This window comes from Xyrauchen texanus, chromosome 14, assembly GCF_025860055.1.
Source record: "Xyrauchen texanus isolate HMW12.3.18 chromosome 14, RBS_HiC_50CHRs, whole genome shotgun sequence".
NCBI lineage: Eukaryota > Metazoa > Chordata > Actinopteri > Cypriniformes > Catostomidae > Xyrauchen > Xyrauchen texanus.
The window spans coordinates 43063069-43082516 of record NC_068289.1 but is presented as its reverse complement, the minus strand read 5'-3'; the positions used below and the strand labels follow the sequence as shown (position 1 = coordinate 43082516).

Sequence of the window (19448 nt, the reverse complement as noted above, 5' to 3'; positions counted from 1 at the left end):
TTTTTTTTTTTAAGATTTATTGAAACTAAGCTACAACAACGTTTTGGAGGATTTAAAGGTAGACATGTGAAGCTTCTAATTTTATAAAAGCACTTACATTACATTCATTCTTTTATTAAAACTTGAGTATTATTTGAGCTGTAATGTTGTTTAAATCCTAAATTGTACTGTCATTTATTTTTTTTTACATTATATTGTAATGGCAATGAAGTTATCTATAACTTTATGCAGAGAAGATTAGCAAGCGATTGTATCTCACTACAATCATGTTAATGTGCATATTGTTTATGTCTTGTGGCTATACTTTTGAAATACTGTGCATTTTAATGTATACAGATTAGCCCCATTCACTTCCGTTGTCCGTCCACTATTTGTGCCCGACCGATTTACCGACCTATATTAGCCTTTCACAGATATAGCGATATGGGCGTATATGTTTTCCGATATGCGCAAATATGATTTTTTTTCGTTTCCAGAAAATATAATGTAGAAAACAATGCTTGGGGTGATTAAGTGTTGGTGTCATAATGTAGTTTGTCCAGCAGAACGCACTCCATATCCACTGTATTCAGAACTGAGCTGATGATGGTTCTGCAGACAGTGCTGAGTTAAGCGGTGTCTTCTCGGTAAGTTGTTAACTAGTTTATGAAATACATACTGTAAAGTTATAAACAATGAACATATCATTTTCCCTTTTCTATATAACTAATATAACATTAATCCTGTCCCTGACATCCATGTCACTCATGTCTGTTTGCTGTTAGCCAGCTATAGTTTTTCAGTGCAGTGAGTAACGTAGGAAATTGAAATGTAAGCATCAGAGCATCTTTTTGCAGTTCAGCAGACAACGGTGTGGTGATGGATTGTAGAGGTGCAAAAACCATATATGCAAGGTATGCAATGCATAGGGGTGCCATATAAAGGGGGTGGGGCACCCGCGGCTCACTAAAGGTGGTGCAATTGGCCTCCTCGTCTCCTCAACATTGACTGACACTAAACAGTGCCGATGTTTGTTTAGCTATTTATTTCATTTTTATTTATTCTTTATTTAAATGGTCAGCCATAGACTGATACTAAATATACAGTACTGATTTTGATTTAGCTATAATTATAATTTATTCTTTATTTTCTCAGTGTTCATTTCTAGAATTGGTTGACAATGTATAATAATAATGTCAAATATTCTTTGATAAAAATATTTGTTTAAGAAAGCAGCCTTCTGAGTACGTTTGCGTAGTTATATCGGTGCAAAATCCACACAGAAAAGGTCTGTTTTTCATTCCAGCTAAAAAATTTACTATATCGGCCACCATGTTTGTAATCAGTGAATTTTCTCCCTGTAAAATCAGAATCGTTCTCAAAAATCTCATATCGTTCAGCTCTACTCACTATAACCCAGATGATTGCTGATTTTAAAGGAGGGGCAAGTCAATATTATGCCACAAATACTGTCGATTGAGCTTAACTTGCATTGAACCTGGCGCAATGTAAAGCAGGCTGTTATTGAAGGATTGGGCAGTTAGAAAAAACATTGGACTTGACAGGAAAAGTCTTAAAGGAACAGCTGCAAACAACAGCCAGTTTAAATGTAAAGCTCAGTGGAAAACTAAATTATGAAAAACTAAATGAACTGTTTTTGGTTCAAGCTTAAGTTCTAGCCTTCAGTTTAGAGCTGCGTGATGTTTCAAATCAGCAGGACGGTGGGGGTGCAGGGTTTCCTGCCTTTATTTCACTGCCCGGCACATAAATCAAATGCTAAGGCAAACAAGCGCAAAACAGCTCTGTGCCAGCAACCCCTAAAACGGGCCTGCTTTCTATAAACATTCCGCAGGGAGACCGTGCCAGGGTAAGACCTCCACAAACTCATGAAGACTGGGAGGGGGGTGGCGAGGGCAGAGGTCTTTCTCATGAAAGACCCCGCCTCTATTTCCAATCAGCACCATGTTCGACAAGTATGTGAGTGAAGTGGTGTAACAACAGTTTCCCCTTTCACACTTTATAATCACACATTCTGTAATCATGACATACCAAATCCATTTTCCATTTCCCATTCCTTGCTAGCTCCCTACTCACTGATGAGATTAAACCTGCTCTGAGTTTGCTACACTGGAAAATGTGCGGCCAGTTACTGCTACACTGTTAAGTTATTGTAATATACTTCTAGGTTATGGGTGAGATTCCCATAATCTAGAAGATCCAGAACAGCCTGGGAACAAGATGCTTTCAATGAAAACATGCTTGAAAAATTTGCATTCAGTTGCGAGGACGACTGTAAAGATGCTATGATTATTTAAAACTTTGAATAGATGATGCATCTGGAAGAGGCAAAAGATGCAATACCCACCTTTATATTTTAACATGTGAATAGATATTATTATATAGATTATGTGATTAGATTAGATCTGAAAGGAACATTTCATGTTTTCTCAACGTCATACATTCATGTACATTCTCATAATGTTTTTTTTACTTTTTATAACTTTCTTTATTCTGACTGCTAATGCTAATAATCTATTCACACTGTTAACAGTGTAATAAAACATTGTGAATTCTTAATGACAAGCAATTGCATTTTGAGGCATTAGCATGCATTAAGTGTGCTCAAGATAGAGCAGCGACGGGCTGTTATCAGCCAGTTATTGTGCTGTTTTTCCCAAAAAATGTCTAAGTCAACATGCACTAGAGGGATGTTTTTGACCGATGCACAGTGTCTTACCATTCTTTCAGCATCTCACTCAGGAGCAACATATTTTTTTCGAAGCCAGATTTAAAAAGAATGTGTTCCCCACTTTGAATGGTCCCTAACAAAGCAATCAGGAGTGATGGAGAACGGTCCGACTTAATAAAAAAATAAATAATTCTCCGTTTACATCTATGCATCTGGCAGACCCTTTTATCCAAAGAGAATTCCAGTACATTCCACCTATATTATTTTATCAGTATCTATGTTCCCTGAGAATCAAAGTTATGACTTTGAAATATTCATGTTCAGCAGCCCTGGGAGGGTCATATGATTGTTGGTTGTCCACCACTGGAATTTCCTCATGAACATGAGGCTTGTGTCTGAACAATTTCTGAGCCCAACCAGAGCGACAGAGACAGATAAGAGCGGAGGTTTGATCTACTCCAGTCCACAATTCTGGCCAGAACTGTAATAGCACATGTGCAATAGATCAGTTCGGAACACCACACACGCGTTCCCACAGAGGGTTTTATAATAGGGCTAAAGGCTACCATCAAATCCCACGTGATCTGGCTCTTCTATATTAGGAGGTATATCACAGACATGACACTGAAGCACATCATTCAAGCCAAAATATTGGCAGTACTCCTACAAGAAGAGCATGCATTCATGAGCATCATATAGCAAATGTTTGTAAAAAATACTATTATAAAACCGATTGTTCAAACTCTAAATTTAGACTGGATGAACCACATTTAATGTCATTTGAATCAAAACTCTAAATCAAGTAGTGTATTTACATGCACACCATAGAGAACAACCAAATCAGGAAGAAGCCCCAGAAAAATCACTAGAAGCCCAAGTGTGTAAAAATTGCCCAAAGACTAGATGATTTCTGTGGGCCTCTTAGCAGGTCTAAAGAGTGCCAACTGTCTTAAAGCTGTTTTGAAAAAGGATCTCTACCCAACTCGAAGCCCCTCGAACGTTGTCCTTAATGAATGGCTGCTTAATACAAAGCACAGCCAAATGGATAGCAGCAACACATGCATATTCCACTTAAATTGAAAGGGCCACTTCACTAGGGCAGCAGTGTACACGCCAAAGGAGCCATTACTGTACACATCTATAGCCAACATTAGTAATGTACTGTGTAACAGGAGAAGCCAAAGATCCTTCAGAGACTGTTTGCCTTTTACTAGATTTCACTTATTTCTAGATTTAACAGTTTTTTGTTTGTTTGTTTGTTTGTTTGTTTTGGAGCCATTTAAGGGATATTTCAACCAAAAATGAACCTACCCTCTAGCTGGTTAACACTAAAACTAATTTTCATTGTATTTAAAAGATGGGCTGTGATGTTGATTAAAACTCTTCTTTTGTGTTTCATGTAAAAAGCAAAGTAATTTGGCTGGGAAAGACATAAGACTGAATAAATTGTGACAGAATTCAAATTTCTATGTGAACTATTCCTTTTTAACTCTATAGACTGATGTCTGTAATTTTATAATCCCTTATTACCATTAATAGACTGATATCGGTCATGCTGAATCGGCAGATACTTGGGCATCTTGAAATGATCAGCATTGGATGATAACCATGTCCATTTGGTTGATTAAAAGAGGTTGTACCACTTTTTGTCAGATCCAAAACTATCAACGGCCTTTTTAAACGATGATAGGCAAGGAGCGACACAACCCAAATTAGACTCTCCAAAAGTGTCTCTCTTACTATGTGTATAAAGACAGATATAGCTGCAAGCAGCAATTGCAGGGCCATGCATCAATATCGCAAACCAAAGAACTCACAGAACAACCACAGATCACGTTGCCCCACCATGGATTCTAACCCACAACTGTCCGTTCTAAAATTTAGTGTGCTATCCACTACACTAGACTTAGTGGAATTACAGCCGAGCACAGCAGATACCATGATCAACTTTATATTCATGTAACTTTTCAACAAAGGGGAAAATAACAATTGGCTTGGGGAAAAGCCCAGCAACCATTCAGAAAACAGAATTCAAAATCTCCAATATGGCAAACATTACACCATAGTAAGCACAACACATTGCATATGACATACAAAGCAACCCCATACTACTTCACAAGTTACCAAATAGGGGGTCCATTGGAATCATCAGGAGGAGAGTAAACTTTTGTGGAGGAGACAAAACAATAGGACAAATGGTTCAAAATGTACGCACTAAAGAAAAGTGATTTGACATGGTGGTGGCACTATAGAGTATATCCTAGAGACCCCGAATTTGGTATGGGGGCTATTCATGACCACATTTATCAGAGTACCAAATGTAATAATTTTACTGTGTATGGTTCTATGGGCTGCTATAGACTCCCACTGGGGAGGAATAATTATATTAAAAATAATAATAATAATAATAATAATAATAATGAAAACAATAGGTGCTTGGCCCCTAAATATAGCATAGAGACATAGGCCAAAAATAGGGATTTGTTCAATTATAGAGAAAATAAATAAATAATAATAATAATATATATATTCAGGTTTAAAGCCACTTTTTAGATCATCTAAATGCTTTACTTGTATGTTTCCACAATATGTTGTAATTTATTTGATTTATCTGAATTATAATACATATTAGGCCTATATTTTATATTATATTTAAATTAATATTAAATTATTTTAATTATTCTAAATGACCTTTATTTGGGGGCCTTTCTCAGTAAATATCGGTATGTGATTAATTGTGATTAATTCACTGATTTAATCGGCACATCATGTAGTAAAAATGTGAATCAATTAATAGCCCATATCATACAGCGTATCATAAAGTGCATTCAGAAAGTATTTTGACCCCTTCAATTTTTTCACATTTTGTTGTTTAAATTAACAGAAATTTCACACTGACATAAGTATCCACACACTTAAACGAGTACTTAGTTGAAGCACCTTTGGCAGCGATTACAGCCTGAAGTCTTTTTGGGTATGATGCGACGAGCTTTGCAAACCTGGATTTGGGTATTTTCTGCCACTCTTCTCTGCAGATCCTCTCAAGCTCTGTCAGGTTGGATGGGGAATGTCGGTGGACAGCCATTTTCAGGTCTCTCAAGAGATATTCTATTGGGTTCAAGTCCAGGCTCTTGCTGGGCAACTCAAGGACATTCACAGAGTTGTCACTAAGCCACCCTTGCATTGTCTTGGCTGTGTGCATTGGGTCATTGTCCTGTTGGAAGGTGAACCTTCAGCCCAGTCTGAGGTCCTGAGCACTCTGGACCAGGTTTTTATTAAGGATATATCTGTAATTTGCAGCATTCAGCTTTCCTTCAAACCTGACCAGTCCCCCAGTTCCTGCCATTGAAAAACACCCCCACATGTTGGGGTGGTATTACACAGGTGATGAGCGGTGCCTGTTTTCTTCCATATATGACGCTTGGAATTGAGGCCAAACAGTTCAATCTTCGTTTCATCAGACCAGAGAATCTTGTTTCTCACAGTCTGAGAGTCCTTTATATGCTTTTTTTTGTGTGTCTTGTACTGAGGAGAGGCTTCTGTCTGGCCACTCTGACATAAAGCCCAGATCAGTGGAGTGTTGCAGTGATGGTTGCCCTTCTGCAAGTTTCTCCCACCTCCACACATGATCTCTGGAGCTCAACCAGAGTGAGAGGTCTGAATATATATATATATATATATATATATATATATATATATATATATATATATATATATATAAACCCATTGCAAATACTGCATAAATAAATCACAAAACTGAACCGTAAAATAACACATTTGTACCCAAAGTGCAGTTACCTTTCTTCCTGATTCACATTTATCATGTCTTTTTCATCTAATGTTATCCCATTCTCATGATACTCCATCAGCCGCAGTGTGCTGAAAATGCCACCCGCCACACTGCAGTGATAAACAATCCACATGAGCAACTGCGCTTTGTTTCTGCAGAGCGAAGGCATTCATCTGTTTAAACTGCTGCAGGATGTGAACATACTGCAGGAGTCTTAAATCAAACCCCTCCCGACAGTGCTGGAGTCTCAACGTCTACACAGGAATGTCCATGCCACATGTTTCAGCTTCTGTCAGCATCACCTCCTAAACTTCCCCACATCTAACCATTTAGCGGGGACAGACCTCAACATGCTAATGCCACAAAACCTCTTCAAGATTGCTGCTAATTTGCTGTGACCTCGTGAAAAGCCATGCCGCAATCAAAACCGACCCATCTTGTTAACATTTTGTCTATCTTTTCAGAATTTTGTTAACTGGCACTCTAATTTAACGACCCTGGAAAATGGGACCATCTTGAACATGTTTTCTGGTGCCATTCAATAACAGTTACTCAGTTAACACGGTAGTCAACAGAGTTTACAGTCTATCTGTCTGAAGATCATAAAGCATAATAGAGAAATAACTAGGTGTAAGTGAAAGTGTGAGAACATGGATGTAATCAAACCAAGACACAATTTACAGACTTTTAGTGACATCAGTGGAAAGATTGGCACAATGCAGCAGAACATATTTAAATCCATTAGAGCACGTACACTAACAGCGATTTGTAGCACCGAAGCAACCTAAACTAATTTGTTTTCAAGTCCTGCGACATGAACTACACTAGACTGTTGCCTATGCGACAAAGTTGAGCAGAATTAAATGTTATGCAAATGAGCAGCAACGTTATGTGGCGGCAACCAATAGGAGCACAGACAGTGATACAGTTGGATATTGCAGTCGAGTAGAAACACCAAGACTTGGTGATCTCCAAAATTTCATCGCTATCAGTGTAAACAATGCTTTAAACTGAGCTTGGGTAGCTGAAAGCATAACAATTAACTAAAATAGTTAATAGACAGATAAGCAAAGAAAGAGGAATATGTTTACCTTCCCATACGACGGATGTACTACTTCAAAGAAATCTGCAGAGCTTTCAGCAAAGTTCCATACTTACAGATTCCAGTAAGGGCCTGGACGTAACTCAAACATCTGTGATAACTCACACGGAGGGCTTTCACAAACAATGTAAATAGTCTGTTATGTGGTAATAACTGTTAGTGCTCACCTGATATCTGAAGAACACAAAAAGGGTCTGCTATTCTGTGGAGCACATATCTTCTCATATCTGCCTGTTTTCAAGAAAGAAAAACCTCTATCCATCCAAAAAACATTCTATTCTGTCAAGGTATAAATTTGTGGTAGATTAAAGAGCTCAGAAAGCATGTTGCGAGGAAAGACAAGGCACAAGAATGTAAACAAAGCTTAACAGCACTTGGAAAAAATACAGGCAAGTTATGAGTCCTATCATTTACCTCCACAACTGTAATTTCTGTTTACGAATGTTGCAAATGCTCACAATCACGTGACTCCATGAGCCCACACGCACAAACCAAAATGTGCTTTTGAATAATTTGCTGGTGTGTCTGAACAAGCTTATCTAGGAATGATATTGAGTTTTAACTAGAGGAAATTAGTCGCTATTGATGACGTATAATTTCCATTTCTTATAGCAGCTTGTCTTCAATTGAATTGCCTTTGGTGAGCAGCTTGCATTCTTCACATCTATCTCATGAGAGAAAACAATGTAAGTGCTGTTTTTTTAAAGAAATGTCAAGTTTTGCTGGTATATAAAGAGACAGTTACTAGAAACTCATTGCCATTGTTTTCCAAAGTAATCGGTAATGTGAATGTTTTCAAAAGTCTATGTTTTCAGAGAAGGAAACGGCCATTCCAGTGTGGATGATAGGTGTAAATATAACAAAAATCAATGTGTTTTCAAAAGAAAATGTATTAGTGTGGACAAGGCTTTTTTTTTATCAAGGCAATTATGTTTTCGAGGTTTCAGGAGTCAGGACAGCAGTGAGGTGAAATCACTCTCCAAATGGATTTAACTGTTTGGTGAAGTTGTTTACTTGCTATGGTAAATGGTCTGCACTTATACAGCGCTTTTTTTAACCTTAGAGTTTACCAAAGCACTTTACACTGTGTCCCAATCACCCATTCAAACTCACACTCATACACCAATGACAGCAGAGCTGCCATGCAAGGCACTAGCCTGACATTGGGAGCAACTTGGGGTTCAGTGTCTTGGCCAAGGACACTTTGTCATGTGGAGTCATGTGGGCCAGGAATCAAGCCGCCAACCCTGTGATTGGCAGCCGACCGGTTTTACCACCTGAGCCACAGCCACCCCTGCTATAATGCTTGGATACGTTTTCTGGTTGGGTTGTTGAAGCTGACATTGGTTGTGATGCTTTAATGTTTTGAACATTACCAATTGATACATTACCTTTAATGCATCAGTGTACCGATCGTGATATGTGTACAAGTTTCTTTCTTTTTTTTTTTTTTTCAGTGTTACAAGTTACTTTTACATGTTGACTAATATTCATGACTTCTTAGTATTTTATATCATTGTTGTCCATTTAGCAGAAAAATTGTATAGTGTGTAATCACCTCTCTAATAAACAATTAAACACTTATTATTGCAATTGTTATTTTGCATATTTGTGTGCATTATTTTCATGTTCAATAAAGTATTCATCATTATTAAATCCTTGTTTTATGCTTTTATATTACAGTCATATCATTTGCAATACATAGACAACTATTGTAGTATGAGGGTTCACTTGCATTGTCCACTGAGGCTCTAGATTGTAATATAAAAATGAAGTGTCCTCAATAAGACTCATATAAGCCATTTCATGAGTTTCACCTCTAGTGTAGTGTATGTGAAGTACAATACAAACATTAATGTGTATTGTGTAGTGGATAAAACACTTTAATAAGCATATTAATTGGGGGCCTGTGTAGCTCAGTGAGTAAAGATGCTGTTCAAATCCCAGGGCATGCTGAATGACTCCAACCAAATTGGCCCGGTTGCTATGGAGGGTAGAGTCACATGGGGTAACCTCCTCATGGTCGCTATAATGTGGTTCTCGCTCTCGGTGGGGCGTGTGGTGAGCTGTACGTGGATGCCGTGGTGGATGACGTGAAGCCTCCACATGCGCTACATCTCCATGGTAACATGCTCAACAAGCCACTTGATAAGATGCGTGAGTTGGCGGTCTCAGACGCAGAGGCAACTGGGATTCGTCCTCCGCCACCCATATTGAGGCATGTAACTACGCAACCACAAGTACATCGAGCACATTGGGGATTGGGCATTCCAAATAGTGGAGAAAAAGTGGAGAAAAAAATAAGCATATTAATATATAATTAAGAGAGTTGTTTATCTCCCTCAAAGTAATATATCCGTTATAAATGTTTATGTGAATGACATAATATCAACATGAAAATAGCTCATCATGACTCCACTTAGCAGGCAATCTCAGAGTCATCAAACCATAAAATTCATCTGCCAGAAGAGCAGTGCCGGATCACAACTGACGTAAAGCGTTCTTCCGCAAGTAGCTTGCAGTTTTACGCTTCAACCACTAGAGGGACAGAAGTTACAAAGTGTAGCTTTAAAGTGAGTAAATTTAACTTAAACTTTTCAGTTAATAGAGTAACTTTTACTTACAAATCTGATGTACATGATACTTAAATAAACTTAGTAAAAGTTAAATGAACGTTTTATATTAACATTTCACATTTGAAAAAGTTACACTTTGAAAAGTTAAGAAAAATGTACTTATTTTATTTACCAGTGAAATTTACTCAAAAATTTTTCTGGTTTAAGACTGATCTATGATGACACATTTTAAAGATAAACAATCCTAAATTATATTTACTTATAAGCTAAAGCATTCATTTTTACATGAATTTACTTATTTTCAAGTTCACGCTTTAACTTCTTCAGTGTAGAAAGTACTTTATTACTATATTTACTTAACCACATAATAATGTATGTATTTTTTCAGAGTGAAGGGAGAAGGGGTGGAATCAAACTTGGGTTTGGACCAAGTTTGAAAACAGCCTAAATACATCTTCCAGCCATGAGATACAAAATGATCTTTGAACTTCCACAACAGTCCTTTTTTTAAACAGACATTTATCATGCAGAATTTCACACTGGACAGCCTTAGATTGCTGTTGATGTGGATTCATCTACCTCGCTTTGAGTAAGAGGGAAATGTTGGAAGTGCAGTTACAGAGGAGCTTTGAGTAGCCCCTAAATCACAATCGAAGCCAACAGGAGGAATGCTGTGGAGAGTGGCTCAACCATGTTGCTAGAGTCTCTCTTTTTACTGACCAGGAGGTCAAAAGTGGACCATAAAGGAAGAGAAAAGAGCTTGTTTGCTTTTCTGGTTAATATTTAAAAGATTACTTTACTATTAAGTTGTTGTCAGCCCTCAAATTGCAATTATCTAAGCACAGGTGGAATCTAAAGACTTATTTTGCATTTTATGCATGACTTTATACATGCTAAAATGTGCTAAATAGAGCTGAGACAACTAGACTCTTACTAGGGCTAGGTAAAAATATAGATTTCCTGATTAATCAAACATTTATCGCATTCTCTGTTTCTTAAAATTTCAAGATCGATCTTTTACTATAAAGTTTACTGCAGTTTTGATTGTCTTGATCATTAGATCTGTACAATAGATAACAATTGAACTGCATTTTTGGAGCCCTGTTGTACATTTTTTTTTTTTATTTCGTGACATGCTATCCGCTGTGGATGCAAGGAATGCAAAGAATGCATGCTGCAATGGATGAATCAACTTATTAATAAACAAATTGACAAAATGAATGGTGTTCATTTAAATTCTGCAGAAATCTACAGAACTTTCTACAGAGTTCTGCATGCGCAGATTCTGTGTGGGCCTGCCAATTTCTCATTGGAAGCAACACAACATTTCCCTTGGAGGGGAAAAAAAACACCTTTCAACATCAAACAGTTGGCAGCAATCACAGATCAGACAGCTTAGCGGGAGACTAACAAAATGGTCTGTTAATTAGCCCTGTTTGAGTGACCGCAAATCTCCTTCATCGCAGGTTCTTAAGCTCAATCAGCTGAGAGTTTTATTGGTGTTTCATTGCAATAAAGCCATGCAATGAAGCCTGCAGTGAGGTTGAGTAATGCAAACTTCCCAGATCAATTATGTTTCAAAGCAATGGCTAGTAGTGATTATTGTGTGTGATCTTTCCAATAAATCGGTTGAACCAGTTGACAAAACTGATTCGAACAATTTGTTCAAGAAACGCACCAAATCCGCTGACTACCCCGGAGTTGCGAGTTCGAATCCCAGGGTGTGCTGAGTGACTCCAGAGTGACTCCAGCCAGGTTTTTTAAGTAACCAAATTGGCCAGGATGCTATGGGAGGCTAGAGTCACATGGGGTAACCTCCTCGTGGTCGGAATTAGTGGTTCTCTTACGAGAGGTTCTCTCGTATTGCGTAAGCTAGGAGTAATAATTTTTTGGCTTCAATATCTCAGAAAAGATTAATCTTTCCCGTAGCGTAAGCTAGCTTACGCAATACTCGTTCCCTCATCTAGAGAGAACCGAGGTTACGTTAGGTAACCGATTCGTTCTCGCTCTCAATGGGGCACGTGGTAAGTTGTACATGGTTCACGGAGAGTAGCATGAGCCTTCACATGCTGTGAGTCTCTGCAGTGTCATGCACAACGAGCCACGTGATAAGATGAGAGGATTGACTGTCTCAGAATCGGAGTCAACTGAGACTTGTCATTCGGCACCCGGATTGAGGTGAGTAACCGCGCCACCACGAAGACCTAGCAAATAGTGGGAATTCCAAAAATTGGGGAGAAAAGGGTAGACAATAAAAAAGAAATGCACCAAATTGCTCCAAACAGTTCTCAACAATGCACTGACTAAATCAAGAAACATCTCTTTTGGTAATGAACCGAGAACCAATGACTTGATGAGCATGCTGGTACTTAAAGTATTTGGAGTTTACAGAGGATTTTATTGATGCCCCAAAAAGTTACTTTATTCACTGAATTGTAGAAATGGTAACAAATAAAATGCAATGTTTATACATTTATACATTTTATATGACACACAAATGCAACAGAGTTGGCTTGACAGAGTTTGACATGCAAAAATGTTTTTCAGCCAAGAGATGTAAATTAATTTTAGTATTGCTTTTTGTAAATGCAATTATATTTAGGTTCTAACCAACATTATGGACACCGGAACTTACAATAAACCACCTTATTAATAAAACATAATGTACATATGGCTTTATTGAAACATTATAGATAACAACCGATTCCCATAAATGAAACAGACTTCCAAATACCAGAGGCAAGTAGATGCTCAGAAATAGCATCCTAATGTTAAAGTGATGGGGTACATATTATGAAGTATGTTATTTTTCTCTTCGGCATTCTGGGTATGGTGCCATTTGCAAAAATGAACATGCAGGGAACTGATAACATAGTAAATAGCACGTGTAAAAACTAAAATGAATGAGTGTGGGGAATAAAACACATTTCTAATGAGGGACACGCATTTGAGAAAATGAGTCTATTTCGCTCTCTCGCTATCTGTAGACAATGATAAATTCACTTGGTATGTTCAAAATAGTTTAATTCCTTTTTCCGCTCAATTTAAGCAAAATTAGTCAAAATTGCATCTGCAAATGTGCCAAAAACAAAGTGTGCATTGTTTCCCACGGTTGTGGTGAAATAGAAGAGATGATATTAAGCAGATACTTTAGCCGCATAGATGTATATCACTGAATCATCACCTCTGCAACAGCAGAGTTTGGCAAACAGTCAAATTGTAACAACTAGACCCGTTTTCAAGCTTTGGAAAGATTATGCCAAGGTTAGAAGGTGTATCTAACATTTTTCTTACCTTGATGCCATAAACTCATTTGTTAAGTTGCATCATCATAAATAACAAACACTGGTGTTTTACATCTAAGGTCAAAACTGCACCTTCTGACCTTAAGCCATGAGGTCAGGACCGGTCATGAAGAAAAACTTGTGTGCAAGTCATAAACACGGGTTTAAGGGTGAAACTCCCAAAAACATGTTTCAACTCAAAATCAAGGAAAAAAATTATAAATGATAAACTTAAGCATATATTTAGATTTTGTAGCCATTTTTTTTTTTAATTCATGACAGTTAAGCTTACTTTAGCTCCGTATTCTCATTCCCATGATATTTAGGTATTTTACACCCCCCATCATATGGGTAAAAAAAACAGTTGTTAATAACTAAATAAAATGTTTTAAAGGTAATGTAAAAAAATAAAAAAAAAAAAAAAAGTAACAATTTAAACATTTTCTATATTTCTTAATATTTTTTTTACAAATATTTAAATACAATTAGATAAAATATTTATACAACATTTGATTTTTAATTTATTAATTTGCTTGTTTGCATTACGTTAAAGAGAATTGGAGGGGTAAATGTGCTTTATAATCATGAACAAAAAAAATTGGTTTAATCTGATTTGAGCAAAAATAAATACTTACATTTTCTCTCTTTTGATTTTGAGGTGAAATATGACCCAGACATGTTTTCGGTCAGGTTTCGTGAGATTCATCCCGTAGATAAGTGTCTAAGGGAGCCTAAACCACAAGCCACAACGTTTGTCTGTGCCAGAGGGGGACAGCTATTGTTCAGCATTTAACAGCAACTTTGTCATCCTGTCAGGTTCATTTGTTATAGTAAAAAATGAGTCTGATGATACAGCCCTCAAAACCCCAATCAAAGCTGAGTGACCTCGTTGTGGTGCCACACTGACACCTACACAGCACACAATCGTCTGATCGTGGTTATTTGATCTAACGATCTTGTTTGGAGAAAAAAAAAAAAAAAAAAACTTTATTATTGTGCACTTCAAATTCCAATCACATTTTAATGGCCAAATACGAGAATTTTAAGCGAATATATAAATGCCATATATTGTGTCTCATTCAGTTGAATTCCGAGCGTCACTGAGCAGCACCGCGGATATCACCCAGAGAAGCTCCTGTCCGGAGGAGCGTGTGAATCGCTTCTCAAGTGCTCTCATGCACGCGACATCCGCAGAGGATCGTGTCAAACTCCCACTAAAATATAAACAAACGAATAACAATCATGTAATGACAAATGTTCCTAGTCATTGCGCGTTCATAGACGCAGTGTAAATGACACAGTGACATAGAGGAGGAGAAACATGCTTATGCCGTACTACATTACACTACGTGATTTTAAGCCTGATTTACGCTCGCCGACAGTTTTGTGGAGATCGCCAACAAAAGCCTGAAATCGTGGGCAAATCGGAGCTCGCTCCCGCGAGCGACAATCGCAATGTATGAATTATCAAATACGGGATTAGAGAGAAGCGTCGACGCATGGCTGATGTCAGCAAGATATCTAGAATGTTAAATATCCGGACCTGTCTGCGATTCCAAATCGTGCAATGTGAAATATGTTTTGACTGAATACAACTGCAGCGTTGACCTACAGCCAATGAGAGAGCAAGAAACGGGGCGCGGGAAGTTTCAGTGGGATTTTATAATCGTGACAGCCCTAAATAAAAACCTTTTCAATGTATCATTTGATTTAAGCTATTTTCCAAAATCGGTCTGAATGATTCGTTCATGAATTGGATTGATCCGGTCGCAGCGGTTAATAGCTCACTGGAAAGTTTGATTAACAGTGAACAACGACTTAAATTTCAGTCTGTTCCTCACTCAGAGCTTTTGTATGGATTCAGAATACTTGGAATATAGCACATTAGTCATATAGACTACTTTTAAGACACTTTTTGGTGCTTTTGTGTACTTTTTCAAACTGTAATTGTATGGAAAAGAGGAGCATGCACATTTTTCAAAATAACTTCCTTCTGTGTTCAACATCAAAATTAACAGCATAAAGGTATGGAAGAACATGAGGCTGAGCAAATAATGACTGAATTTTCATTTTTTTGTAAACTATACCTTTAAAAATCCCAGCGACACCACCAAAATGCTCTAAAAGCATGACTGATTTACTTTCAGTATTGCAGTCGCATTCCAGACCCAGTGTCTTAATGTGGTTAAACGTCAGTTATGTCCTTGTTACTCCTCAACATCACCACAGCGGTCTCACGCTTGTCAATGACCACAGAAATCTCCAAGAGCCATTTTACCACTCTAGTCTCACCCTTACAGAATACACAGCTGTCTGAGCTTTCCTATCCATTAAACACATTTGAGAACACTAACATTAGCGGACAGAAGGGGAATTTGAAATGCAAAATGTGAATAATTAAATGCAACAACCCATGTAATCGTGCATAGTTAGGACAGAAAAATAAATAGGCTTATCAACTTTTACAAGGGAGGAGAAAACAGTTTACATATACAATTGTGTTGTTGACATCAAAGCCGTGCTTCCAATTAAATGGCATAGTATTTTAGCACGAATTTATGTTAATGTCCATGTTAAATCAACATTAATATTTTAGGTTAAAATTGATAAGAATGTATAAGAAAAAGTGCATATATTGTTCCTTTATTTTTTGCCATTTTTAATAATTTTTTTGCCTTTCAAAAGAAGAAATTTTGAAATGCGTTGATGCTTGAAGGGTAAGTGAATGGCAATTGTGAGTCCCTAACAATCTGCGTAACACCTTTTTGTGTTCCACAAAGGGAAAAAAGTCATACCTGTTTGGAACAGCATAAGAGAGAGTGAATAAAGACAGAATTATTATTTTTGGGTGAACTATTCCTTTAAGGACATTTCTGTTTACATTTCTACAAAACAATTCTGGTACTGTGTCGGGTCACAACTCAAAACCCAATGTAAAACCTGAAGCAAAACCAGTTGAGAACTGCAGACTTACACACTAATGCTCTGTTTTGACATAGAACAAGCAAACAAATGGTCTACTCTGCATTGCAGCACACACACACATAAACACACACACAACCGTAGCTCTAAAACGAAACAAGGTTAAGATTCCCAGGATTTCTGTGGAAGTTCTCATCGACCAGCAAGCAAGACGTCTGTCTCCTTACCTGAAACACAGCAGTGGCCATCCTCAGAGTGTTGCAGGGTATGAATGTGTGTGTGTGTGTGTGTGTGTGTGTGTGTTAGCCCAAACGTCACATTCTCCTCCGAGCAGACAGTACGGCAGTATCGCCTGGTTTAAGTATCGCAGTCAAAGCTGTACACCTCTCTCAGAAACACCGTATAATCCAGCCAGCAAGTGTGTGAGTGCGTGCGTACACGTCTACCACCTTGGCTTTGCGAGAAAGGCTCAATGCTTGAAATATTGACTTACGTTCCCTGTTCAGTCTAGCCAAAAGCAACAATTATAAAAGATATTCACACTATATATGGCTGTGGTCTAAGAGACTAGGTCAGCTTCAGGCGTAGCACCTACAAACTCAACAAGCGCACGGCACGGAAATCTAGGAAGTCTGGCTCCGGGCTACTGCCATTCCCCTTTTTCCCTCTCATTTACTTGCCCTCCCTTTTTTGCTCCTTCAACCTCTCTCTCTCTCTCTCTCTCTCTCTCTGTGTGTGTGTGTAAGCATTTACAGAACAGACAGGGAAAGGATTTCAGACATTGAATCAGACATGTTTTAGTGTTAATTAATAGCAATGTGCCATCTCAAACTAAATTAACACGTTTCAAAATATTTTTGGACATAATTATGCCCTCAGGGTTAATACCTGTACAGTTTAAAGCAGGGGTGACCAACCCTGCTCATGGAGAACTACCCTCCTGCAGAGTTTAGATCCAACCCTAATCAAACACACCTGAACCAGCTTATCAAGGTCTTTAGGATTACTTGAAAATGACAGGCAGGTGTGTTGGAGCTAAATTCTGCAGGAAGGTAGCTCTCCAGGAACAGAATTGGTCACCCCTGGTTTAAAGTGACAGTTCACCCAAAACGTTCTGTCATAATTTACTCAACCTTATGTTGTTTCTAAAGGAGATGTTAGGCAGAATGGAAGCCTCAAGCCGGTCACACACCGGACGAGAACACAGCACAGGTATCAAACACAGGGCATGTGGGTGCGGTTCAGGGATCAGACAGTACACACAAAAGTTACCAATGTTTTTCCTTTCTTCAAGAATGAATTTACACATTACACATTACAACAAAACAAAAAAATAAACAAAAGAAATTTCCACTTTTCAAGTTTAAGATACATAATATATTTATTTAAGTTTTATCACTATAAGTTTTATATTTTAATATTTAGGGATTTTTTCAATTTCTTAAAAAAATGTAAAATATGTCATCCAAATGTGCAAATATGTGTTTGTATATATTATGGATGTCAATCAATTACCATTTTGAATAGAATAAATTGCATGTGCCAATTAATAAATCAAATTGCAATTAATAATATATACAGTATATACTGTATCTACTGTGTATATATATATATATATATATACACAGTATATACTGTATCTACTGTATATACTGTATCTACTGTATATATATATATATATTAGGCCCCTCAAATAAAAAAATGCAATAAATATTATGAATGATTATTAGAGCTGTCAGAGTTAACTCGTTTATTCATGTGATTTAAAAAGCTTAATGTGTTAATTTTTCTAAATTGCGATTAAAGCATTTACAGTTAATACAACATATACACTGGTGTGAAGGGCGGAAACTTTGTCATGTGTCAGCCCGGAGTCATTACACTGACACGCGCGCACGCACCAGTACCAGAGCCCTTCTACCAAAATTAGCCTACAAGCTTAGCATAAAATAGCGGCGGTCCAAAAGACATTTTATGGGCGGTACTGTCGCAACACACTAATTGACCACTTTGCTTTCTACTATGATAGAGCCGTGGAGGTTTTTATCTCAGTAAATAAAATAAACTGACATAAAAAAAGTGCTTCCCTGTCAGTGATAAAATGATGGAGAAAGGAGCTCTTAACACTATTTGATGAACAAAACAAGCTCAGATGGGACTTGTGATAGAAATCAAGTATTTCAGCCTATGAAAGGTGCATGGTGAGTTCAAAGAGGCTCTTGACGCTGGCGGTGACACTCTGAAGCAACTCATGAACGCAGCTTCACAATTGCTGTAAGAAAGTAGATAGCCGCAGTCTACCGGCAGATTAGTATTGTGGCGGATGAGAGTTTTAGAGATTGAATGTGCATTGCAATGAAAATGCAATGGAAACCTACATATTGTTTTGTTTTCTTTCCTAAGATGGAAATAAATGCATTTTGACAAGAAAAGAAGTATATAAAGTCTCAATTTCATCACTTTCAAAATATGTGAAAAATCATTCAGAAAATTAAATCTCATTACATTATTGTGGCAGACAAGTAAATCATTGATAAGACAATACAAAAAAATGGCTTTAGAGGGCAATTTATTTTTTATTTCTACATTATTTGATATAAGCATGAATGGAATACAGTCCACAGCTATTTATTTTGCAACTGAATTTGTCAATCTGTAGGAGATAGATTTATTATAAGGGCATGCCTTTAGTGTACATATGTATCAAACAGATGCTTTTAGAGCATCTAACTGTGTTTGTGTTGCATCATAGTCAGCATTTTTAGGTTTTAAAAGTGTTGTTAAATGTAGTTGAAAAACGCATCTCAAAATCCCTGCATTCGTAATTGCACTCCGTCCAGCTGTTTTTGAACACAAGAAAATGTTCTCATCTTGTGCCGTCCCAAGTGTCAAGCAATCCTGAAGTTTGGTTTGTTTTTGTTCATTGTACAACTGCACATTGCCTATACAGCTCACGTACTGCCCCCTGCTGAAAAAAGTTGGTAAGGTGGCTTGAATTGCGCCAAAGGTAGGAATATCATATACAGACCGGGACATGGTTGATTGTTATTTTTTAACTTATAATATTATTAATCAAATTAATAGCACTGAATGAACATGTTAAATC

At 37.4% G+C, this 19448-nt stretch overlaps 1 protein-coding gene across 7 annotated transcripts in view; it reads right to left on the bottom strand.

Annotated features, from left to right (window-relative positions):
• The window catches only part of LOC127654637 (tensin-1-like), a 345068-nt gene that overhangs the window by 145293 nt on the left and 180327 nt on the right, over nucleotides 1–19448 (bottom strand). Inside the window, exon 1 of one of the 7 annotated variants that reach the window (XM_052141866.1) lies at nucleotides 16570–17002. The exons of the other annotated variants lie outside the window; for them this stretch is intronic. Coding sequence (XP_051997826.1) covers nucleotides 16570–16590 — 21 coding nt within the window. The 5' untranslated portion in view covers nucleotides 16591–17002. Of the gene's footprint in view, nucleotides 1–16569; nucleotides 17003–19448 lie in introns of those variants that run through there. 7 annotated transcript variants of the gene reach the window in all.